Consider the following 25,876-nt stretch of genomic DNA (forward strand, 5'->3'; position numbering starts at 1 on the left):
CCTGGCCCTGCCATTGAAATTGTTCTCTCATAGCATGCAAGGTTTCCCCAAAAGAAAATTCCTCAGGAGGAGAGGCAGAAGGAATGGAGTCTTCTGCATCAGAGTCCTCATATGGAGAATAAGGGCCTTCTGGAGGGTTTGTATTTTCTGAATCATCCGAGGAGTAATCTGTAGAAACTGGCTCAGGGGGCTCTGCTCTAGGCCTCTTCTCTGGAGGGGGGTGAGAGGCCCTGTCAGGGTGAGGCTGGGATCCCCTGATCAAAGAAATGAGATCCTCTGCTAGACTAAGCATTTGAGTACTAGAGCTAGGCCTGTGAGAGGGGGTTTTAGCAGGCACGGTCTTTGTTGATTTGGCTGCTTTAGCCCTGGTAAAAGCCTTAATTGACATGGATGCAGGAGGCCTAGCAGCTCCACGTGCAGGAGTAGATATATCTAAAGGGATAGTATCTGATAAATCCTGAGAACCTGTAAGAGCAGGTGGAATATCGGTAGCAGATTCAGCCATGCTGGATGAGGCCTCGGTTGTAGGAGGCATGCTTTCGGCCGAAGGAAGAACCGCGGACTCGGTTTCAGCCGAAACAGAGACACTCGCGGTTGGCTTAACCGCGGTTTCGGCCGAAACCGCGGACCGCAAGTGTCGGTCCTTTTCCTTACGCTTTTTAGCTAATTGTGAAGTCGGAGTCTCCGACGGCATGTTGTAAGCAAAAGCGGGCAAAACTCCTCTGCAAACTCCGACCGACGTCTAAGTGTCCGTCGGTTGAAGGAAGCACAGGCTAGACAAGCTGCTACGTCGTGGTCTGGGCCTAAACAAGGTAGGCAGTAAAAGTGGAAATCTTTATGAGGTATTTGTTTCCCACAAGTTAAACAGTTATTCACTTTTTCTGACATCGGCAGAGGCAAGAAAGAGTCCCCAACGGGGTACTTAGCTTTTTAGAAGTCTTCGGTAGTAGCAATCTCTGGTTCTGACCGACCGGCACTTGCGAACAGCTTCTGCTTCGGGCGCCACGCGGCAAGAAAGACGGAGGAAAATGGCGTCGGCTGATGCCTTTATACCCAGTTAACTGCAGCTATGACGTCGGGTGAAGTGTGACATCATCCGAGGCCAGACCCAGACTTTGGAATCGGGCCGACCGAAGGGCTGCCTGAGGCAGGACAACCCATTTGTTAGGACTGCAGATGCATCCTTGAAGGACATCAGCTAACGTCCACAATCTGGGAGTTCAGTTTTGGGGGGGGGGGGGGGTCAAAACTTGATTTCAACCTAATAAATAAGACGGAACATCTACTCATCTAGTGTCCTGCAGCACGGTCAGGTAAGCATCTGATGGTCAGTGACAAGGCAACTAGACAAGGCCATGCCCTTATAGGGAGAAGTGAACCTATGTAACAGCTTAATGTTAGTTTGCTTCATAAACTGACTTTCTCTACCTGGCCTTTGAGGTTTGGACACTAATGGCAGGTCATCAATGCAGGAAAAGTACAGTTTTGTACCTACCATAAATGTAGATGTTCGAGTGTATACACTGCTGCAGTCATTACACTTGGGTTATCCTGCCGTCAGGTGGTTCCCCAGTCGGCCTGAGTTCCAAAGTCTTGGTCCGGTGTCGGTTGCTGTCGCCTCCTCCCTGACGTCAGTGCGACAGGGGTATATAAGATGCAGCCGACGCCATTTTCTTGAGTTTTTCTTGCCCCAGATGTTAGGTGCCTCTAAATAGGAAGGCAATTTAAATTGCTAATAAAACATACATAAGAAAAGCAAAAAACAACTTATAGCTACCAGCAAATACTCCCCACAGGTAGAAAGGGTAGAAGACATAGGTACGTAAGAGGGGAAGGAGGGAGGGTAACCTGGACTGCAGCAGTGTATACACTCGAACATCTACATTTATGGTAGGTACAAAACTGTATTATGTTCATCGTGTTACACTGCTGCAGTCATTACACTTGGGTAGAATCCCAAAGCTGAGGTAGGGTGGCTGGTTCTATAAGGCATTAGGGGTGGCTATAAGGCCCTGCAGCACTGCAGTGGCGAAGCCAGCTCTGGATTTAGAGTATAGAGGCAGATGATAATGCTTGGTGAAGGTATGTACAGAACTCCAAGTTGCTGCTTCCAAAATATCCTTGGTAGGTACTCCCCTGAGGTAGGCAGTTGAAGTGGCTGTTGCCCTGGTGGAGTGAGATCTAATGCGGAGGTACAGATTTTCCATGGTATGTGTAGCAGAAACGTATACAATGTCCTATCCATTTTGAAATGGTCTGTTTTGAAATGGCTTTTCCCTGTGCTCCTGCAGCATATGCTATCAATAATTGCTCAGATTTTCTGAAAGCTTTGGTTTTGTCCAAGTAGAAGCGTAACTGCCTGTGAATGTCCAAAGTGTGCAGTAGTCTCTCCCCTTTATTCTGTGGTTTAGGATAAAAAGTTGGCAGGTGAATAGTTTGGTTTAGAGCCACACTGGATACCACCTTTGGCATAAATGTGGGGTTAGTTATTAAAAGACACCCTGTCCTGCTGGAAAATGAAGGAAGATTCCATTGCCATTAGTGCCTGTAATTCTGAAACTCTTCGTGCTGATGTTATTGCCGGGAGCAGAGCAGTTTTCCATGAGATATATTTTAATTCTGCTGTGTTAGCTGACTCAAAAGGAGGTAAAGTTAGTTTTTCCAAAACAAAGTTGAGGTCCCAAGTTGGAGTAGGTGCTCTACGGGGCGTGGATCTTGACGAATGAGAAGGAGAGGCCTTTGTCCAGCATCTCAGTTAAGTATTGTAGTATCTGAGGAATTTTTGGGACAAGAGGGTCGAGGCTGTAAGCTTGGTTCCAGGCACAGAATCTCTTCCATTTATCCGAACAGGCTTTCCTGGTACTAGGCCTTCTGGCCTCCAGAATGACATCCATAACAGCTTTGGAGAGAGGCATTGCTTGCTTGACTAAGGAATCTTCCATGCAGCTAGGTTTAAGGTCTTTAGCTGGCTGTGTAGTATTTGATTGTTGTGCTGAGTCAGTAGATGTGGGATTTGAGGCAAAATCCAGGGTGGTTTTTGTGCTAAGCTCCTTAAGATTGGGTACCAGTGTTGGCGTGGCCGGTCTGGTGCAATCAGGATCATCTTTGGTTCTTCTTGCCTGGCTTTTATGAGTACCTTTGGCAGGACAGGTAGTGGTGGGAAAGCGTATAATTGTAGGTTCTCCCAGCTGAATGAGAGGGCATCCACTTTCCATGCTTGTGGATGGTAACTCCTTGTGCAGAACTTTTTGTAGCTGGCAGTTTATTGGGGATGCAAACAGATCTATGTCCGGGCTCCACCATTTCTGTGTTATCATTCTGAATATTTGTGGATTCAATTCCCATTCGTGGGGATCCATGATGTTTCTGCTTAAGTCGTCTGCCAGTGTGTTTTTCTCTCCTGGCAGGAATTGTGCTTGCAGATGACCTTGGAAGGTTTATAGCTGTGTTCCACAAGGTCATGGCTTGTCTTCATAGGGGGTAGGAGTGAGCGCCCCCTTGCTTGTTTATGTACCACATAACTGTGGTGTTGTCTGTCTTTAGCAGTAGTTGTCCTGGATGCAGCAGGTCCTTGAAAGCTACAAGCGCATTTTGTACAGCTAGCATCTCTTTTTGATTGATGTGAAGATACCTTTGTTCTGCGGGCCACGTGCCCTGAATACATTTGCCTGCCATGTGTGCTCCCCAGGCGTAATCCGATGCATCTGTTCAGTGTTTGCCTTGCTGTGGGTTGTGTAAAAGGCTGTCCCTTGTTGAGGTGACAAGCTTGAGCCCACCATTGAAAAGTACAGTTTTGTACCTACCATAAATGTAGATGTTCGAAGATCCACATTGCTGCAGTCCTTACACTTGGGTAGTCCGCTGTCCTCGGTCGGCCCGAATATCAAAGTATAAGGCTGACGTCGGTCAAGGCGCATTTGACTGACATCAGGACGTCAGGGTACAAATGTGCATGACCGACGTCATATCCTCAGTCTTTTCTTGCCCCAGATGTCAGAAGACCCTAAAAATAAAGGTCAAAACCAAAAGACAGCAAACAACCAACCAACCACCCTTGCACTAATTATATGTACAATATATACAATATACACTACAGAGGGGAAGGAGGGAGGGTAAATTGGACTGCAGCAATGTGGATCTTCGAACATCTACATTTATGGTAGGTACAAAACTGTACTATGTTCTTCATCTCACATTGCTGCAGTTCTTACACTTGGGTAGAATCCCAAAGCAGAGGTAAGGGAGGATGGCTAAACTACAAGGAAGCAGGAGCTGCCAAAATGCCCTGCAAAACAGCAGTGGCAAAACCAGCCCTGGATTTAGAGTAAAGTGGCAGGTGATAATGCCTAGAGAAAGTATGCACTGAACTCCAAGTAGCTGCCTCCAAAATATCCTTGGTTGCCACTCCCTCAAAAAAGCTGTCGAAGTGGCAGTAGCCCTAGTGGAATGAGGCCTAATCCCAGCTGGAATCTCCTTGCCATGATGGGAATAACAGAAAGCAATGCAAAACCCAATCCACTTAGAAATAGTTTGTTTTGACACAGGCTTGCCCTGAGAACTCAAAGCAAAAGAAACAAACAACTGCTGAGACTGCCTGAACCCTTTAGTTCTGTCTAAATAATAACGCAACTGCCTGTGTACATCTAAAGTGTGCAAAATCTTTTCCACTTTATTTTGCGGATTTGCATAAAAAGTAGGCAAATGAATAGTTTGGTTTAAAGCCACACTAGAAACCACCTTAGGCATAAAGGAAGGATTAGTACGTAATGATACCCTATCCTTATGGAAAATCAAGAAAGGCTCAACCGCCATAAGGGCCTGCAATTCAGAAACCCTTCTTGCAGAGGTAATGGCCAACAAAAAAGCAGTCTTCCATGACAAATATTTCAACTCAGAAGTAGCTGCAGGCTCAAAAGGTTGTAGAGTGAGTTTCTCCAACACAAAATTGAGATCCCAAGCAGGAGTAGGAGCTCTTCGTGGGGGTCTTATATTCTTTGCCCCTCTAAGAAATTGCTTGAACAAAGGATGAGAAAACAATGGTGGGTCGCAATCATAGTGAGCTGAAATTGCTGCAGCATGAACTTTAATAGAAGAGAAAGACAAACCTTTGTCTAGTAACTCATTAAGATATTGAAGAGCCACACACAAATTAGGCTCAGAAACATCAAAATCTTTTGCTGCACTCCAAAATAAAAATCTCTTCCATTTGTCTGCGTACACTTTCCTTGTACTAGGCCTTCTAACTTCCAAAATAACATTCAAAACTTGCTGAGGAAGTGAAGGCCCACTATGGTTCAAAACAGAATATGCCAGGCTGTTAGGTGCAGAGAGCGAAGCTTGACATTGAGCAAATGGCTGTCCTCCTGTGACAACAGGTGTGGAATCGAAGGCAAAGGCCATGGAGGCCTCCGTACCAGACTTCTCAGTAATGGGTACCAGTGCTGTCGAGGCCAATCTGGAGCTATTAAAATCATCCTTGGCTTGTCCTGTCTGACCTTTAGAAGTACCTTTGGGAGGAGAGGCAGAGGTGGAAAGGCATACACATGAAGATTGCTCCAATTGAAAGAAAGAGCATCCACTCTCCAAGCTGTGGGATGAAACCTTTTGTGCAAAACTTTGGCAGCTGATGGTTTAGTGGAGAAGCGAACAGATCTATGTCTGGAGTTCCCCATGACACTGTCAATTTCTGAAATACATGAGGATCCAATTTCCACTCGTGGGGATCCATAATTGTCTGCTCAACACATCTGCTAAGGAGTTCTGTGCTCCTGGCAGAAACCTTGCCTGAAGATTGAGCTGTAAACTGAGAGCAGTCTCCCACAAAATCATTGCTTGCCTGCATAGAGGATAAGAATGTTCCCCTTGCTTGTTGATGTACCACATGACAGTTGTGTTGTCTGTTAGAATCAACACCTGCCCTGGAAGAAGTAATTCCTTGAAAGCTATTAATGCAAACTGGACTGCTAACATCTCCTTCATGTTGATATGTAGATGTTGTAGTCTGGCAGGCCACTTGTCTTGTATCCACTTTCCATTTAGATGAGCTCCCAAGCTTTGTCTGAGGCATCTGTCGTTAAAATCTGACTCGCCTCTGGCCGGGTCACAGAGAGTCCCTTGTTTAGGTGACATTCCTGAGCCCACCACAAAAATTCCTTTTGAATGCAAGGTATTATTTGAATGACAGTGTCCAGATCCTGGCAGTGCTGTGTCCATACATTTTGAGATACCATTGTAGCTTCCTCATATGCAGTTTGGCATTGGGAAGCACCAGAATACAAGATGCCATGAACCCTAAGGCTTGAAGGACTGTCCTTGCAGTCAGCCCGGACTGATGAGATAGTTGATGGAAGTAAAGGGAAAGACTCTTTTGTTTGTCCGGGTTAAAAGGTCATCTGGGATGCTGTATTCTGTCTCACACCCAGAAAGCACATGTCCTGATAGGGTACTAAACTGGCCTTTATTTCGCTCACAGAATACCCCAGGCATCTTAGCACTGCTATCACATATTCCAAATGATGAAGAAGCTCTTCCTTCCTTGAGCCAGAATCAGGCAGTCGTCCAAATAAGGATAGATCTGTATTCCTTTTAGCCTGAAGAAAGCTATCACTGGAGCCAGAACTTTCGTGAACACTCTGGGCGCAGTAGATAAGCCAAAGGGCAATGCAGAGAACTGATAGTGAGAAGTCCCAGCTCGAAAACGCAGATACTTCCTGCAACTTAGTCTGATAGGAACATGAAGGTAAGCCTCCTTGAGATCCAAAGTTACCATCCAATGATCTTTGCCCAGCAGAGGTAAAAGCTGCTGTAACGTCAACATTTTGAACTTGGGAATGTCCAGATAAGTGTTGAGGATAGATAAATCCAAAATTGGTCTCCACGTGTTCCCCTTCTTTGGTACTAGGAACAGGCGAGAATAAAATCCTAGGCCCACTTCTGGCATAGGGACCGGCTGTATGGCCCCTATTTGGAGCAACAGAGAAACTTGCTTGTGAGCCTCTATTCTTTGTTGAGGAGGAACGTCTGGCATGCCTTTGAAAGGAGGCAAGGTATGGAAATAAAACCTGTAGCCGTGGTGTATGATATCCAATACCCATCTGTCTTGGGTAATTAAACTCCAATTTTCTTTGAAAAGTGCCAACCTTCCTCCCAAAGGTGCTGCCAGACGAGAAGGCTCTGGCAGCTGAAAAGGTAGGTCATTGGGTCTGTTTACGAAAGGACTGACCCCTGCCCTCACCAAGACTGTGCAGGAGAACTCCCTGTTCTAGGCCTGAAAGAGCCCTGAGCTCTGCCCCTACCACGTCTAGATCTACCCCTAGACTGGGAATCATAAGAAGGATACGTCCACCCCTTAGTAGGCCAATTTCTACTAAACTTTGGAGGCTGGACCTGCAAAAATCTTTAACAGTCTGCATAGACTTAGCCTTGTCTTCCATTTTCTTTAAAACTGCCTCAACAGGAGAACCAAACAACACGTCAGATTGCAAAGGAGCATCTAAAATCCTTGTTTTAACATGGTCAGACAAATTCTGATCCCTCAGCCAGGCGTGCCTGCGAAGAACTGACCCAGTGGCAGCCACCCTAGACGAGGCCTGTACAGCATCAAAACCACATTGCAAAGAATGCTTACCCACCTGTTCAGAAAAATGTACTAAATCTTGCAACTCTTTACAATCAATACCTTCTGCCAGAGCATCAACCTTAGACTTCAATTGTGAATGGAGATAGTTTTGGTATTTCAACATGTGAAACTGGCAATTCAAAGCTCTCATAGCAAGAGTGGAAGAAGTATAAACTTTCTTTCCCCATCTATCCAAGGCCCTGGCCTCTTTGTCTGCAGGAACCGGATTCTTTACAACAGAAGCCTTAACACCTTTAGGCCCCTGGCTAACAGTTTCTGGGTCTGCCCTAGGACTCTTAAAAAGAAACTTATGAGCTTCAGGCACCCTGTAATACCTATCCGGTTTAACAAAAGCAGGAGGCAAAGAATCAGGATTAAGAGAAGCCTCTGTAAAAACATCTTCCACTACATCCAAAACAGGAGGTATAGCCAAAGGCCTATGCTGGGGTAAAAACAAAAATTCCCTAAGCCTTTTCCTGGAATCAGAGAAGTCCTGACCTTCCCACTTAAAATGCTCCCTCATGGAATGAAGGGTTTCTGAAAAAGAAAAATCCTCAGGAGGAGAAGCAGAAGGAGTAGAATCATCCACATCAGAATCAGAATAAGGAGAGTACTCCTGCAAGTCTTCAGCCATAGACTCTGAAACATCTGAAGCCTGCTCAAAACTCCCTAGCTCAGGCTCCACCCTAGGTCTCTTATCAGGAGGGGGCATAGAACCCCTAATCAAAGTAATCAAATCTTCTGCCATTTTAAGCATATGCTTCTTGGGCACAGTCCCTGAAGAACTAGGGGTAACACCAACTGAAGCTAAACCTGGCCTGCCCCTGGGAGAAGCCTTGGAAACAGAAGGAGAGGGCCTAACCACCCTAGGCAGGGAGGGGAGCATAGTAACCTGAGAAGCCCCTTCAGCCTGGCCTGCCTCCTGAGAGGCCACATCCTGCAACAACAAAGTCTCTCCCTGGGAACCCAAAGAAACCTCCGGTGGAACCACCGGCTCCACCGACACCTCTAAAGGACCGACGTCCGGTACTGATGGTTCCTCTAGCCTAGGTTTAACAGCTTTGTCCTTGCGCTTCTTCGAAGAAGCGGGCGTCGGAGCATCCGACGGCATTTTATAATTGCACCGCTTCAAGACTAACCTGGCACAATCTAATCTCCTCTTAATAGTGCGCTTATTGAATCTAGCACAAGAGCGACACCCAACAACGTCGTGCTCAGGCCCTAAACAAGGAATACACAAAGTATGGTAGTCTCTATGCGGTATCTGTTTCCCACAAGAAATACAATTATTCACTTTTTCTGACATCCTGTAAACCACTGAGGCAAGAAAAAACTAAAATATTCTCAACGGGTACTTAGCCAACTTTGATTCGGTCTGAAACTCCGAAAACGAACAATTTCAGAACGCCAACCGGCACTTGCAACGCTGCTTCTGCATAGGACCATGCGGCAAAAAAGACTGAGGATATGACGTCGGTCATGCGCATTTGTACCCTGACGTCCTGATGTCAGTCAAATGCGCCTTGACCGACGTCAGCCTTATACTTTGATATTCGGGCCGACCGAGGACAGCGGACTACCCAAGTGTAAGGACTGCAGCAATGTGAGATGAAGAACATCTCCTGTTGAAGGCAAGGAATTAGTGGTATAACTGTTTCCAAACTTTGACAGTGTTGAGACCATACATTCATTAGGTACCATTGTAATTTCCTCATATGCAGTCTGGCATATGGAATTAGTAGTATGCAGGATGCCAAGTAACCCATGGCCTGCAAAATTTTTCTTGCAGGGAGTTGGGTCTTTGTTACCATCAACTGAAAGTATTGAGTCAGTTGTCCTTGCTTGTCTGGCGTGAGATAAGCCATCTGGGCTGTTGTGTTCAAGCTGGCACCCAGGAATATAATCTCTTGTGAGGGCACTAGTTTTGATTTCTTTTCGTTTACTGTGTACCCCAGGCAACTTAACTTTTTTACAAAATCCAGATGCTTTAGAAGAATGTCCTTTCTCTCTGCTTGAATCAGGCAGTCGTCCAGGTACGGATAAATCTGAATTCCTTTCTGTCTGCAAAATGCAATTACTGGTGCCAGGCACTTTGTGAAGACCCTGGGTGCAGTAGATAAGCCAAAAGGCAGTGCAGAGAATTGGTAGTGCATTGGACCAGCTATGAATTTGAGGTATCTTCTGCAGTTTTGTCTGATAGGGACATGCAGGTATGCCTCCTTGAGGTCCAAAGTCACGAGCCAAGCTTTCTTGCCCAGCATGGGAAGAAGCTGCTGTAGTGTCAACATTTTGAATTTCGGAACATCCAGGTAAGTGTTTAGAGATGAAAGATCCAGAATGGGCCTCCAGGCTTTGTCCTTTCTGGGTACCAGAAAGAGTCTTGAGTAAAATCCTTGTCCTTGCGCCTGTGATGGTACCTTTTGAATAGTTCTCATATCCATGAGTGCTGTAATTTGTTTCTGAGCCTCTGCCCATTGATTTGGTGGCAGATTTGGCATTCCTTTTAACCTTGGCAGAGTGTGAAAGTGGAACCTGTACAATGTTGAGAACCCATTTGTCTTTGGTGATCATTTGCCAATTGTGGTAGAAGAGTGCCAGTTTTCCTCCCAAGGGGGCTGCCAAGAGGGATTTGTTTGGCAGCTGTAGTGGGAAGTCATTGTAGCTGCTTTTTATATGGTTGGGGCCTGTCTTCCCCTTCTTTCTGGCCGGATGCAACCCATTGTCGAGGCCTGTAAGGACCTTGTGTTTGACCTCTACCTCATGGACGCCTGTATCTTCCCCTTTGAGGTCTGTCTGTAATTGGAAAGGACCAATTCTTAGTTGGCCAGTTTCTGCTAAATCTAGGAGGCTGAATTTGTAAGAAATCCTTCACCGTTTGCATAGATTTTGCCTTATCCTCCATTTTCTTTAATACCTCTTCTGCCTTAAATCCAAATAACACATCCTGCTGCAAAGGTGCATCCAATAATTTTGCTTTAACATGATCTGGTAACTTATCTTCTTTTAACCAAGCATGTCTTCTAATGACAGAGCCTGTAACTGCTGCTCTGCAGGAGGCCCCGAGAATCAAAACCACATTGCAAAGTATGCTTTCCCACTTGTTCAGCTGCATGCAATAAATCCTGCATTTCTTTAAAATTAGGAGGAACTGATTCTGGAAGCATTTTTGTTTTAACTGAGACAGTAAAAACTGCTGATATTTTAGCATGTGAAACTGGCAATTTTAGGCTCTCATTGCTAAAGTTGCAGACATATATATTTTCTTTCCTCATCTGTCTAATGCTCTGGAATCTGTCAGAGGGAACTGGATTCTTTGCTGATGAGGCCTCAACTCTTTTGGGTCCCTGAGAAATAGTTTCAGGGTCAGCTACAGGGCTTTTATACAGAAATTTATGTGAGTCAGGGACTCTGTAGTATCTGTCAGGTGTAACAGGGGCTGGAGGTAAGGAATCAGGATTTAAGCTGGATTCAGAATACACATCATCCACAATATCTAACACTGGCGGAATAGCAAGGGGTCTGTGTTGAGGTAATAAAAGGAAGTCTCTGAGCCTTTTCTTGGATTCTGAGCAATCCTGGCCTTCCCAGTGGAAATGCTCCCTCATGGTATGTAGGGTTTCCCCAAAAGAGTAGCCCTCAGGCAGTGAGGCTGATGGAACTGATTCCTCAGCATCAGAATCCTCATAAGGGGGTAAAGAGTATCCTGGGTCTGAGGATGAATCAGAAGAGATGGACACCTGGTTGGACGAGTCATAGTCTGCATCCTGTCTAGGCCTTTTATCAGGAGGGGGATGGGACCCCCTGATCAGAGTGATTAGGTCTTCGGCCATTTTGAGCATTTGTTTCTTAGGCATGGAGGCCTGTCCTGGAGAATGCTGTATTTGTTTCTTTGATTTTAAAGGAGGCTTAGACTTAGCTGAGGGCTTAATGCTTAACTGAGTAGGTCTGAAAACACCCTCTGAAGCTGTGGGTTGCTCAGCTACCCCGGATCCCTCTGAAAGGTTAGTCTCGGTAGGCTGAATAACTTGTGTGTCTGAAGGCCCAGCCATCTCCACGTGGGAGTCATTGGCGGCCTGTGGTTCTGCAGAAGCGGTCGTCAGGGGCTGCGAAGGCACCTCGCTGAAAACCGGAGAACCGGCAACTGGCCTAGAAGAGGCTTCGTCGTCAGTTTTTGGCCTCTGATGCCTATCCTTGTCTTTGCGCATTTTGTGTATTCCGGTTGTCGGAAGTTCCGATGGCATGGTATAATTGAATTTTCTACCAAAAATAATGTCGGGCAAAATCAAACAGACGTTTAATAGTGCGCTTGTTAAACCTAGCACAAAACCGACAACCAGTGACATCGTGGTCTGGGCCTAGGCATGGGATACAATAGGAATGGAAATCCTTACGAGGTATTTGCTACCCACAAAAAATACAGTTATTAACTTTTACTGATATCGGTTTGAGGCAAGAAAAAGTTTCCCCAACAGGGTACTTAGCTTTGTAGAAGACTTTGTTTCTGGATTCGGAATGAAAATCTCAGGAGACGGCCAACCGGCACTTGCGAACTGCTTTTGCTTGGGGCACCGCATGGCAAGAAAAACTTAAATGGCGTCGGCTGCATCTTATATACCCCTGTCGCACTGACATCAGGAAGGAGGCGACAGCAACCGACGCCGGACCAAGATTTTGGAACTCAGGCCGACTGGGGAACCGCCTGACGGCAGGATAACCCAAGTGTATTGACTGCAGCAGTGTAACACGATGAACATCTACCTTTGCTGTATTATGAACTTTCTCAAAACAGTACAATTCGATCAGTTTCAAAAGTAACAGCTTTGGATATGGGTGACAGAGGCGCAAAAGTTAGCATTGCTGCCTCACAGTACTTGGTTCTCCATTGTTTCTGAATCGGACACCTTCTGTGCAGAGTATGATCATTCTCCTAAAGTTCACACAGGTTTTCACCAGGTGCTAAGGTTTAATTTCCAGTTTCAGTGATGTGCTGCAGGTAAAAGGGCATTCCTCTAAATTGTTCGTAGGTGACTGTGTCTCTGTGTGCTTCCATCTGTGAGTGTGAGTCTTTGTGCCCTGAAATGGCTAGTGTAATGTCGGAGATAAGTTTTACTGCCTTGTGACCACTGAATGCCAAAACAGACTTTGGCTCCCATGCAAATAATGTGAGAATAAACAAATGCTTCAGATTATACTATTGCTATGCATGTTATGCATTGTAGGTAGAAATCTGACTGCACTGCCATGCCTTTTTTGATATGCAACTAAAAACATTCTACAGAATCATATTCACTTGGATAGTGCACAATGTGTTACACTCATCTCAGCTGGATCATGACAGCCCAGACCCAGTCAGACTTGGAACACTAGTGGTATAAAGTAAAAATCCTACTGCTGCAGTGACAATGGTATAGAAAATCAGCACCTAAGAGAAAACAGCCTACTCCTAGAAGATATAAATGAACAAATCTACTGTCTAGCAGTAACTGTAGAAGATTAAGGCTTTGAACCTTAATCAAACAGGGCTCAATTCCTTCCACCTCTATTTACTTACTATGTGACTCTGTGCAAGCCACACCCTTTCAGCTCTCCAGGGTCTCCCCTGAAAAAGGGAGTTTGTGTCCAATAGATTTAACCAATTAAGTATATGAAAAAAAGTACACCTACACTACTTTTCTGATTAAATGCATTTTTATATCAGCTGAAAAAATGCCAAATGGGTCTAACGATGTACTGGAAGTCAAATGGGTGGCAGTAACAAACTGCAAATAATCATATCAGTGACCTACAGACTGACAACACAGATTTAACCAGGTATAATGTGACCTGTAATTTTTACCAGCCTCCTCAAGTGATGGTGCTCAGCGCCACTCAACTAATAACCTATACTGTCACAATGACCAGAACAAAAGGAAGACAACATGGAAGATGGTGGTAAGACATTTAGAGACTGGGAGTGTAAGGGCACATCCCCTGCAAAAACATTTTGCAATGCAGCAACCAAAAAGGGTGGAAGACAGTGTGCGGGCTAGGACAGATTTACTTCAGTAAGATCAGCTTCAGTACTACAAAGTATATCTGAGCAAACACATACTTAATAGTGCAATCTTTAACATTCTCTACAACAGCATAGTAACTACAGAAAGGGATACAGTACCTAGTAATCGTGATAGTGAATAGTAATTGTGCAGCTACAAAGAAAAGTACAACTGACCTGAAGATCCTTTAAGTAAGCAATTTCATTTGGCAGAGACTCCAGCTTATTCTCTTCCAAGTCAAGCTCTCGTAACTTTCTCAAGTTTCCAATACCATGTGGCAATTTCTTCAGAAGGTTGTTTGACAAAACCAACACCTAGAAAAAAAACAACTTATCTTTGCAAAGATACAAATGAGCACATCCAACAATGCAAATCTATCTAAATTGCTTGAGCTGATTATGGAGATTTTTATTAAAAAAACAATGTCACAGGAGACGTACAGTTGTGAAGATACTCACCCTAGCAAACATATCAAGAAAGTACAGTTGAGTACACTTACCATAAATGTAGATGTTAGAGTGTATTCACTGTTGCAGTCATTACATTTGGGTAATCCTGATGGCAGGTTGCCCTCAGTCGGCCTGAATCAGCTGCTGTTGCCCCTTCCCTGACGTCAGGGGTATAAAAGATGCGACAGACGCCATTTTCTTTAGTTTTTTTTGCCCCAGATGTCAGGTGCCCCCAGAAAGGGTAGCCAAAATGCATATAGTTATATATATATATATATATATATATATATATATATATATATATATATACACACACACACACACATATATATATATAATGTAAATACATGCACCAATATAAACTTTACCTTCATCTACAAGCAAATACACCACATAGGTTGTATAAATCAGAGAAGGAAAGATAGGTTCTATCAGAAGAAAGGGGAATGGTGGGTGGGTAACCTGGACTGCAACAGTGAATACACTCAAACATCTACATTTATGGTAAGTGTACACAACTGTACTATGTTCTTCGTGTTTCACTGTTGCAGTCATTACATTTGGGTAGAGTCCCAAAGCTATGGATGGGAGGCTGGAGCTAAACAGCATTAGGAGTGGCCATGAGGCCCTGCAGCATTGCAGTGGCAAACCCTGCCCTGGATTTAGAGTAGAGTGGCAGATGATAGTGCTTTGTAAAGGTGTGCAATGAACTCCAAGTGGCAGCCTCTAAAATGTCCTTGGTTGGTACTCCCCTGAGAAAAAAAACAAACACACTCCAGACAAACTTACTCTGAACAAAGAACCAAGCAAGACCAGCTCGTTACCAGGAACCACAAATTTCACCAAGCACAGAAACTCTGATGACAGTTTACCTAGGTTTCATCTTTAATGAACAGACTTCTTCAGAACAACCACCATTTGAAATCATTTCAATTATATACATTAATTTCCCCCAAAAACCAATTAACACATTCTATTAAACAATTAATTACATGTAGGTTTATATCTTTGGTAAAATACATAAACTAAAAATACATATAATATGCTTACAAATTTTTTTTTTAAAATAGTGCATCAAATTAAATAAACATAACACATCAAAACCTTAACATTTCATACAAAAATTCTTTGAAAATATATACCGACTCCACTACACAAATAAAAATTACTGAATAACAATTGTTGAATAAAAATATATATACATATTCCATAAATCTCAACTGTGTACATTTAATTTCATCCTAAAATGTGCTTTAATTTTAAAATGGGAATTATACTAATATTTTCATTAATACCCGGAAAAACTGTGGCATCCAATCTCAGTTGCCATTTCATTTCACATATATCCAAGTACACGTCCAAGACGGAACCCTGACTATCCTTCTTAATATGCTGTATCGTACAAAACTTGAATTCATGTCCCGGGTACTGCTCAATATCCCTAACCAAAGCGTTGGTATTTATCATATGCTTGATATCCAACATATGTTCACTAATTCTTTCTCTAATGCTTGTACATGTTTTTCCTATATAAAAGGCCTAGCAATTAACACATTTCCCTATATAAATAACATTTTTAGTGTGACAATTAACATGCCCATAAATATTAATGGGTACATCATCCACGGTAACTTTTTCACCAGTGATTAAAATATGCTTAAATGTACTACATCTTCCACATTTAAAATTACTTTTTACTCTGTTTGGCTGCTCTCAATATTGGACTGACATCCCATTTCTAATTGCTTAAATGACCTTCCTTTTCTAAACACATTTTTTGGAGCCTTCCATAGTTTATCCCATACATTACAATCCAATTTCAATAATCTCCAGTTGTTTTGTACAATACTGACTATATGATCAGCGTCATAATTGTATGTAGTTATAAAAAATATCTGTTCGCTCATATCATTACTATCATTATTATTTACTACTTCAGCTGTTGTTCGCACATTCACTTGTACATTCTCATTGCCATTACTTGTTAATATGGCCATAAAGCCCCCACTATTCCTTTTGTATATTATCTCATCCTTAATAGAGTTGCATAATGCAACTGGGTAACCACGTCTAATAAAACATGCTCCTTATAAATTCCACTTCACTAAGAAATTCCTGATATTCACTTACCATTCTGGCTGCCCTAACCATTTGGCCTTTTACTATTGCTTTTTTCTGTTGGCTAGGGTGCCAGCTGTGATAATTCAAATACATATACAATATATTTTCAAAGAATTTTTGTATGAAATTTTATTAAGGTTTTGATGTGTTATGTTTATTTAATTTGATGCACTATTTTAAAAAAATAAGCATAATATTATATATATTTTTAGTTTATGTATTTTACCAAAGATATAAACTTACAAGTAATTGTTTAAAAGAACATGTTAATTGGTTTTTGGGGGGAAATGAATGTATATAATTGAAATGATTTAAAATGGTGGTTGTTCTGAAGAAGTCTGTTCATTAAAGACGAAACCTAGGTAAACTGTTGTCAGCATTTCTGTGCTTGGTGAAATTTGTGGTTACTGGTAACAAGCTGGTCTTGCTTGGTTCTTTGTTCGGACTCCCCTGAGAAAGGCTGCTGAAGTGTCTGCAAGCTCTGGTTGATGCTGAAGTGGCTGCAGCTCTGGTTGAATGTGGCCTACTGCCCTTAGGCACTGGCTTGCCATGGTGTAAGTAGCAGAAACAAATGCAGTGGCCTATCCACTTTGAAATAGTCTGCTTTGAGATAGCCTTTCCTTGTGATCCTGCAGCATATGCCACTATGTGATCCTGCAGCATATGCCACTAGTAATTGCTCTGTCTTTCTGAAAACTTTGGTTCTGTCCAAGTAGAATCTAAGCTATGTACATCCAAAGAATGCAGAATTCTTCCCCCCTTGTTCTGTGGATTTGGATAAAAAGTTGGCAAATGAATAGTTTAAGAGCTACACTGGACACCACCTTAGGCATAAATGTTGGGTTTGTCCTCAGAGAGATCCTGTCTGGATAAAAAATGATAAAAGGTTCCACCGCCATGAGTGCCTGTAGCTCTGAAACTCATCTTGCAGAAGTTACTGCTAGGAGCAGATCTGTTTTCCAAGATAAAAACTTTATATCAGCAGTAGCAGTTGGCTCAAAAGGAGGCAGGGTGAGTTTTTCCTAGACATAGCTGAGGTCCCATGCAGGCATTGGTGATCTCCTTGGAGGCCTTAAATTTTCGGCTCCTCTGAGGTACTGTTTTAATAAGGGATGAGAAAAGATTGGTGGCTCTGTATTGTAATGAGCCGAAATGGCAGAGGCATGAATTTTAATAGATGAAAATTTAGGCCTTTGTCCAGCATCTCAGTTAAGTATTGCAAAATCTGAGGAATATTTGGCACAGCTGTATCAGTTCCTTGTGCCTGGTTCCAAGCACAGAATATCTTCCATTTTCCAGCATAAGATTTTCTAGTACTACGCCTTCTGGCCTCCAAAATGACATCCATCACAGCTTTACTGAGAGGTGTGCTTTGTATGACTACATTATCCGCCATGCTGCCAGGTTTAAAGTCCTGAGTTGGCTGTGCAGGATCTGATTGTTTTGCTGGGACAGTAGATGCGGTATTTGAGGTAAGGTCCAAGCTAGGCATTGAGAAGTTCTTTAGGATTGGAAACCAGTACTGGCGGCGCCAGTTTGGGGGCAATCAGTATCATTTTTGGCTTCTCCTGCCTGGCCTTTAGGAGTACCTTGGGCAGGAGAGGCAGTGGTGGAAAGGCATATACTGATAGGTTTTTCCAGCTGAAAGATAGGGTGTCCACTTTCCATGCTCGTCTGTGATAAGTCCTTGTGCAGAATCTTTTTAGTTGGTAGTGGTGAGGGGAGGCAAATAAATCTATGTCCGGGCATCCCCATTTCCATGTTATCATACTGATATCAAGTAAGTATACTGTAGCCTCCCAGACATCTCAAATGCGCAGGTGAAAGCTGCTCTCTCTAAAGCTAAAAACACAGCATCAATGGGACCGGATGGTGTCCCCGGCTGTGTGCTACATGAGCTAAATGAGGAATTAAACCCGCACATAAGGCAGCTGTTTAATCTCAGCCTTACCACAGGATACATGCCCAAGGAGTGGCGTACGGCAACTGTGGTCCCACTCCACAAAGGCAGTGCCTCTACGGACCCTGGTAATTACCGCCCCATAAGTTTAACAAGTCTAGTCTGCAAAGCTATGGAGAGGATCATAATGGAGCTCATAAACAAAGATATAGGGGACTTGCAGACATTGGACCCGACCCAGTTTGGCTTCGTCAAGGGCAGATCATGCCTTTTGCACGTTGCTAAAGTGGTTAGAAAGACCTTCTACATTGCCCACCTGATCATGAAGGGATTCACATCCAGATCGAGTGAGGTCATTGTTCCCCTGTACTCTTCACTTATCAGACCAATAGGTCCATACAGCCTACCTTGACCTTGCAAAGGCTTTCGACACAATACCCCACTTGGGTATTGTAGAAAAACTTACCAGCTTAAATGTAAACCCATATGTCACAAGACGGGTTGCAAACTGGCTTAAGGACAGAACCCACAGGGTTAAAGTTGCTGGCGTTATGTCAGATTCCAAGCCGGTCACAAGTGGTGTCCCACAGGGCTCGGTCCTTGGCCCCCTATTGTTCGGCATCTACTTCTCAGAAGTACAGGCCAACATGGGAGGACTTTGGCTGACAAAGTTTGCAGACGACTGCAAACTGGGCGCCATAGTGGAAAGTGCATCGGACACGGATATCCTTCAGAAGGGACTCACGGAAACAGATAGCTGGTGCCAGAGCCATGGCCTGAAGTTAAACGCCAAAAAATGTATAGTCATACCCTTCGGGAAAAACAAGGTAACTCCAAGCTACCATATTGGTGGCAATCCACTAAGCACAGAAGAGGTTATCAGGGACCTGGGGACCCAGGTTGACAGTGGCCTTTATTTTGACACTCACGTTGCTAAAGTGGTTAGAAAGACCTTCTACATTGCCCACCTGATCATGAAGGGATTCACATCCAGATCGAGTGAGGTCATTGTTCCCCTGTACTCTTCACTTATCAGACCAATGATGGAGTACAATGCCCCATTTGGGATGTATCTCACCCGACATCTGCAGCAATTGGAGAGACCCCAAAAGTTCCTCACCAAAAGGATAAAGGGACTCCAAAATCTGTCGTATGCTGCCAGATTGAAGAAACTCCAGCTCTATTCAGTCGCATACCGTCTGCTCAGAGGTGACATGTGCCTGACATACAAGGCCATGTCCAACCCGGAATTAATGGACATGCTCCACCTCAAAAAATCCAAATCCACCAAAACCACTAGAGCAAGCGACTTAAACCTTAGCACGGATATAAATAGGACTTGCTGGAGGGATAGATTTATCACTCAGAGACTCCCTATGCTGTGGAATAAAATCCCGGTCCATGTGAGGCAGAGCACCTCGCTGGCTCTGTTCAAGAGAAATCTTGACCTGTAGATGGGAGATCGTAGGTTTACCCCGGGAATCATCTCTGTGTCACTGCTGGACAGAGGCACAACAAACTAATGGGCACAGTATTTTTTCATATAAGGGGTGGCATAAGTCACAAAACTTTGGGCTAGGCTTATAAATGCCTTAGGGCAGATAACCTAGTATAAACCTATGAACCTATAAGACTTGTGGATCCAGCTGCCACTCATGGGGATCTATCAGGTTTCTGCTTAGTTCGTCTGCCAGAGTATTTTTCCTTCCTGGCAGGAATTGCGCCTGCAGATGTACTTGGTAAGTTAATGCTGTCTCCCACAAAGTCATGGCTAGTCTGCAAAGGGAATAAGAATGTGTGCCCCCCTGTTTGTGTATATACCACATGACTGTGGTGTTGTCTATCAGTAGTTGTCCCGGATGAAGCAAGTCCTTGAAGGTTGTCAGGGCACTCTGAACAGCTAGCATCTCTTTTTGATAGATATGTAGATGCATTTGGGTTGAGGACCATGTGCCCTGAATGCATCTTCCTGTCTGGCTGGGGGTAATGTGAATGGCTGTCGGCTGTTTTGGTGACAAGTCTTTGCCCACCATCGAAACCCCTGTTTTAGGCAGGGAATAAGAATAAAGTACAGTTTTGTACCTACCATAAATGTAGATGTTCGAGTGCTCACCCTGCTGCAGTCATCACACTCTGGTTATCCTGTCGTCAGGCGGTCCCGCAGTCGGCCGGATTTCCAAAGTCTTGGTCTGACATCGGTTGCTGTCACCTCATCCCTGACGTCAGTGCGCCAGGGGTACATATACTGCAACCGACGCCATTTTCTTCAGTTTTTCTTGCCACAGATGTCAGGTGCCCCCAAAAAGGTGATCAAAATTAGTATCAAATGGTGAGAACACTGTACAAACACAAAATCCCTTCAGCTATAAGCAAATACATCAGTAAGGCATAATAGAGATTTAGCCAAAAGATCAGAGGGGTTGGAGGGAGGGTAACCTGGACTGCAGCAGAGTGAACAATCGAACATCTACATTTACGGTAGGTACAAAACTGTACTATGTTCATCGTGTTACCCTGCTGCAGTCATCACACTTGGGTTGAGTCCCAAAGCTAAGGCAGGGTGGAGGTATCATAGAGGGTTAGTGGAGGCAATGAGGCCCTGCAGAACTGCAGTGGTGAAGCCTGCCCTGGACTTAGAATAAAGACGTAGGTGGTAGTGTTTGGTGAAGGTGTATACTGAACTCCAAGTTGCATCTTCTAAAATTTCCTTGGTAGGGACCCCTCTGAGAAAGGCTGTAGAGGTAGCTGTTGCCCTGGTAGAGTGGGATTTGGTTTCCCATGATGGGTATAACAGAACCGTATGCAATGGCCTATCCATTTAGAAATGGTTAGTTTGTATATAGCCCTCCCTTGAGAAGCTGTAGCATAGGATACAAAGAGCTGGTCAGTTTTTCTGAAAGCCTTAGTTTTGTCCAAGTAGTAATGAAGCTGCCTGTGAATGTCCAAGGAATGCAAGAGTCTCACCTTTGTTCTGTGGATTGAGAAAGAAAGTGGGTAGATGGATGGTTTGATTTAAAGCTACACTGGAAACCACCTTAGGCATGAAGGAAGGATTAGTTCGTAGAGAAACTCTGTCTTGATGAAAAATGAGGAAAGGTTCCACTGCCATTAGTGCCTGTAATTCTGAGACTCTCCTAGCAGAAGTTATTGCCAGGAGCAGGGCAGTCTTCCAAGATAGGAACTGAAGGTCTGCAGAGAAAGCTGGTACAAAGGGAGGTAACGTTAGTTTTTCCAGAACAAAGATGAGGTCCCATGTTGGTATAGGAGCTCTTCTAGGTGGTCTAATGTTTTTTGCCCCTCTGAGGAACTGCTTTAGAAGAGGATGTGAAAATAAAGGTGGATTCGTGTCATAGTGAGCTGAAAAAGCGGAAGCATGGATTTTAATTGAGGAAAAGGAAAGCCCTTTGTGCAACATCTCTGCTAAATACTGCAGAATGTGAGGCATATGAGGCTGAGTTGTGTCTTCGCCTTTAGCTTGGTTCCAGGCAGAAAACCTTTTCCATTTGTCCGAGTAAGCCTTGCTGGTGCTTGTCCTCCTGGCTTCCAGAATAACATCCAGAACTGCTTGTGAAAGAGGGGCTGCTTGGATGTTTAAAAGATTTGCCATGCAGCCAGGTTTAAGGTTTTTAGCTGGCTGTGTAGAATCTGTTTGTTTTGCTGCGTGAGCAAATGAGGTATTTGAGGCAATATCCATGGTGGGCTGTGAGCCATATTCTTCAATAGCGGGTACCAGTGCTGGCGTGGCCAGTCTGGGGCTATGAGAATCAGTCGAGGTTTCTCCTTTTTGACCTTCAAAAGAACCTTTGTGAGAAGAGGTAATGGAGGAAAGGCATATGCTGTCAGGTTTTTCCAACTGAAGGAGAGAGCGCCCACTTTCCAAGCTTGATGGTGGAATGTCCTTGTACAAAATTTTGTCAGTTGGTAGTTTTGAGGACTGGCAAACAGGTCTATATATGGTAGGCCCCATTTTTGAGTTATCATTGTAAATATTTGTGGGTCTAGCTTCCACTCATGGGGATCTTTGATGTTTCTGCTTAGGTCGTCTGCCGATGTGTTTTTCTGTCCTGGGAATTGAGCTTGTAACTGGACTTGGTAGGCCAGAGCTGTGTTCCATAAGATTATTGCTTGCCTGCAAAGAGGGTAGGAATGTGTGCCTCCTTGTTTGTTTATGTACCACATTACTGTGATGTTGTCTGTCTTTATTGCTAGTTGTCCTGGATGTAGAAGATCCTTGAAGGCTGTCAGAGCTTTCTGTACAGCTAGCATCTCTTTTTGATTTATGTGCAGTTTTCTTTGTTCTGCAGTCCACAGGCCTTGAATGCATTGCCCTGCCATGTGTGCCCCCCAGGCAAAGTCTGAAGCGTCTGTTGTGATAGTTTGCCTGGTTGGGGGCAAGGTGAAAGGCTGACCCTTGTTGAGGTGACATGCCTGTGCCCACCATAGAAATTCCTGTTGAAGGCAGGGAATGAGAGATATCACTGTGTCCAAGCTGTGGCTGGTGTTGAGACCATACACTTTTTAGGTACCATTGTAATTTCCTCATATGCAGTTTTGCAAATGGTATTATCGGAATGCAAGATGCCATGAAGCCCAAAGCCTGCAGAATTTTTCTTGCAGTTAACTGGGTCTTTGTTGCCATTGTCTTGAAATATTGAGTCAGTTGAAGTTGCTTGTCTGGTGTAAGATAAGCCGTCTGGGCCGTTGTGTCCAAGCTGGCACCCAGGAATGTCATTTTTGTGAGGGTACTAGTTTTGACTTCTTTTCGTTTACTGTGTACCCCAGACAATTTAGTAGATGCTTCACAAAAGCCAGATGATGTAAGAGAATGTCTTTTCTTTCTGCTTGGATGAGGCAGTCATCCAGGTATGGATATATTTGAATTCCTCTTTGTCTGCAGTATGCAATTACTGGTGCCAGGAATTTTGTGAAAACTCTGGGTGCAGTAGATAAGCCAAAGGGCAGTGCAGAGAATTGGTAATGGGTTGAACCTGCAATGAAACGGAGGTATCTTCTGAAACTTTGTCTGATAGGGACATGCAGGTATGCCTCCTTGAGGTCCAATGTTACCAGCCATGCTTCCTTGCCCAACATGGGAAGTAGCTGCTGTAGTGTTAGCATCTTGAATTTTGGGACTTGTAGGTAAGTGTTTAGAATTGAAAGATCCAGAATTGGTCTCCAAGCATTGTCCTTTCTGGGTATAGAAAGAGCCTCGAGTAAAATCCTTGGCCTTGCTCTTGAATCGGTACCCGTTGAATGGATCTCATGGCCATGAGAGCTGTAATTTGTTTTTGAGCCTCTGCCCTTTGATTTAGTGGCAGGTTTGGCATTCCTATTTTCATTGGCAAGGTGTGAAAGTGGAATCTGTATCCTCGTAAAATAATGTCTAGGACCCATTTGTCCTTTGTGACCATGTGCCAGTTGTCTGCAAAAAGTGCTAGTTTTCCCCCCAAGGGGGCTAACAAAAGAGCTTTGTTTGGCCAGTCGAGGTGCAGGTCATTGACTTTGCCTTCTGGTGGGTTGAGACCTGTCTTCTCCTCCTTTCTGGGTTGGAGTGCCCCATTGGCGAGGTTTATACTGGGCTTGTGGTTGTCCTCTGCCCCTTGGGCGCCTGTATTTACCCCTCTGAGGTCTGTCAGTGGCTGGAAAGGAACAATTTTTTGTTGGCCAGTTTCTGCTGAAGCGAGGGGGTTGTACCTGTAGGAAATCTTTGACTGTCTGCATTGATTTCGCCTCATCTTCCATTTTCTTTAGCACTTCTGCTTTAACTCCAAAAAGAACATCCTGCTGTAAGGGTGCATCCAGTAGTTTTGCTTTGACATGATCAGGTAGACTTTGTTCCTTTAACCAGGCATGCCTACGTATAACTGATCCAGTGACAGCTGCTCTGCAGGAGGCCTCCAAAGAATCAAACCCACATTGTAAGGTATGTTTGCCCACCTGCTCGGTGGCGTGCAACAAATCCTGTACTTCTTTCAATTCAGATTGTTGGGGAAGGGAGGTCATCTTTTGTTTTAACGGAGAGATTAGAAACTGCTGACACTTGAGCATATGAAATTGACAATTTAGTGCTCTCGTAGCTAATGTGGCTGAGGTGTAAACCTTTTTCCTCCACCTGTCTAGTGCTCGAGTCCCTCTCAGAAGGTACTGGGTTTTTAGCCATGGAAGCCTTAGCCCCCTTGGGACCCTGGGAGATAGTTTTTGGGTCAGCTGCTGGGCTTTTGTAAAGAAATTTGTGGGAATCAGGTACTCTGTAGTATCTGTCAGGCTTAGCCGGAGCAGGAAGTAGAGAGTCTGGGTTGAAACTGGATTCTAAATAGATATCATCCACAATGTCCAAAACAGGTGGGATGGATAGAGGTCTGTGTTGGGGGAGTAAATGAAACTATCTGAGCCTTTTCTTGGAATCAGAGAAATCCTGACCTTCCCATTGGAAATGTTCCCTCATAGTGTGTAAAGTTTCCCCAAAAGAGTAGTCTTCGGGAGGGGAAGCTGAGGGAATAGAGTCCTCAGCATCAGAATCTTCATAAGGAAAGTAGGAATAGTCTTGGTCTTCAGAGGAATCCGAAGAAATAGACAGTTGCTCAGAAGAAGCAGAATCTTCCTCTTGTCTAGGCCTTTTGTCAGGAGGAAGCTGTGAACCCCCTGATAAGAGAAATCAAATCTTCAGCCATTTTGAGCATCTGTTTCATAGGCATAGGGCTTTGAACAGGAGACTAAAGTGTAGTCTTCTTAGCTTTAGAAGGGGTCTTAGACTTAGAAAATGTTTTGACTGTGAGAGTCATTGGCTGAAAACGCCCTCAGAAACCGATGGCGTTTCCGAAGCACCGACGTCCTTAGAAGGTATATCATCGGAAGGGCCTGAAGTAAAAGGCTGCGTCAGCTTAGTACATTCCGTCAAAATATCCGTAGCGGTCTCAGGTTCCAGGACTGCGGTAGTCAGGGGCTGCGTCGGAGCCTCACTGATAACCGGAGACCGGATCAACCGAGGCCTCGGAATCAGGTTTAGGCCTTGGCTGTCGGTCCTTGTCCCTGTGTTTTTTGTGCACACCGGTAGTCGGTAGCTCCGACGGCATGTTATAGTTACATTTTCTACCAAAAAAGTGTTGTGCAAAATCAAATCGCCTTTTAATAGTACGCTTATTAAACCTAGCACAAAAACGACAAGAAGTGACGTTGTGATCTGGGCCTAGGCAAGGTATGCAATAAGAATGAAAATCCTTATGAGGTATTTGCTTCTCACAAATAATACAATTGTTAACTTTTTCTGACATTGGTCTGAGGCAAGAAAAGGTTCCCCAATGGGGTACTTAGCTTTATAGAAGACTTCGGTCTGAAATTCAAATTTGATAATCTCAGGCGTCGGCCGACCGGCACTTGCGAACTGCTTCTGCTTCGGGCACCACGCAGCAAGAAAGACTGAAGAAAATGGCGTCGGTTGCAGTATATGTACCCCCCTGGCGCACTGACGTCAGGGATAAGAGGCGATAGCAACAGACGTCGGACCAAGACTTTGGAAATCCGGCCGACTGCGGGACCACCCGACGACAGGATAACCAGAGTGTGATGACTGCAGCAGGGTAACACGAACATTCATTGTTTCCAGGCTGTGGCAATGTTGAGTCCAAACACTTTTTAGGTACCATTGAAGTTACCTCGTATGCAGTCTTGCATATGGAATTAGTAGGATGCAGGATGCCATGAAGCCCAAAGCCTGCAGAATTTTTCTTGCGGATAATTGGGACTTTGTTGCCAA

General features: G+C 44.2%; 1 protein-coding gene across 1 annotated transcript in view; it reads right to left on the reverse strand.

The window, feature by feature from the left end:
* Positions 1–25,876, reverse strand: part of SHOC2 (SHOC2 leucine rich repeat scaffold protein) — a gene marked incomplete in the record, with an annotated part of 832,478 nt that overhangs the window by 301,772 nt on the left and 504,830 nt on the right. Inside the window, 1 exon segment of the mRNA XM_044055718.1 lies at positions 13,830–13,967. Coding sequence (XP_043911653.1) covers positions 13,830–13,967 — 138 coding nt within the window.

This window comes from Protopterus annectens, chromosome 14.part0 (genome assembly GCF_019279795.1).
Source record: "Protopterus annectens isolate FY-2018-M chromosome 14.part0, PAN1.0, whole genome shotgun sequence".
Classification (NCBI taxonomy): Eukaryota; Metazoa; Chordata; order Ceratodontiformes; family Protopteridae; genus Protopterus; species Protopterus annectens.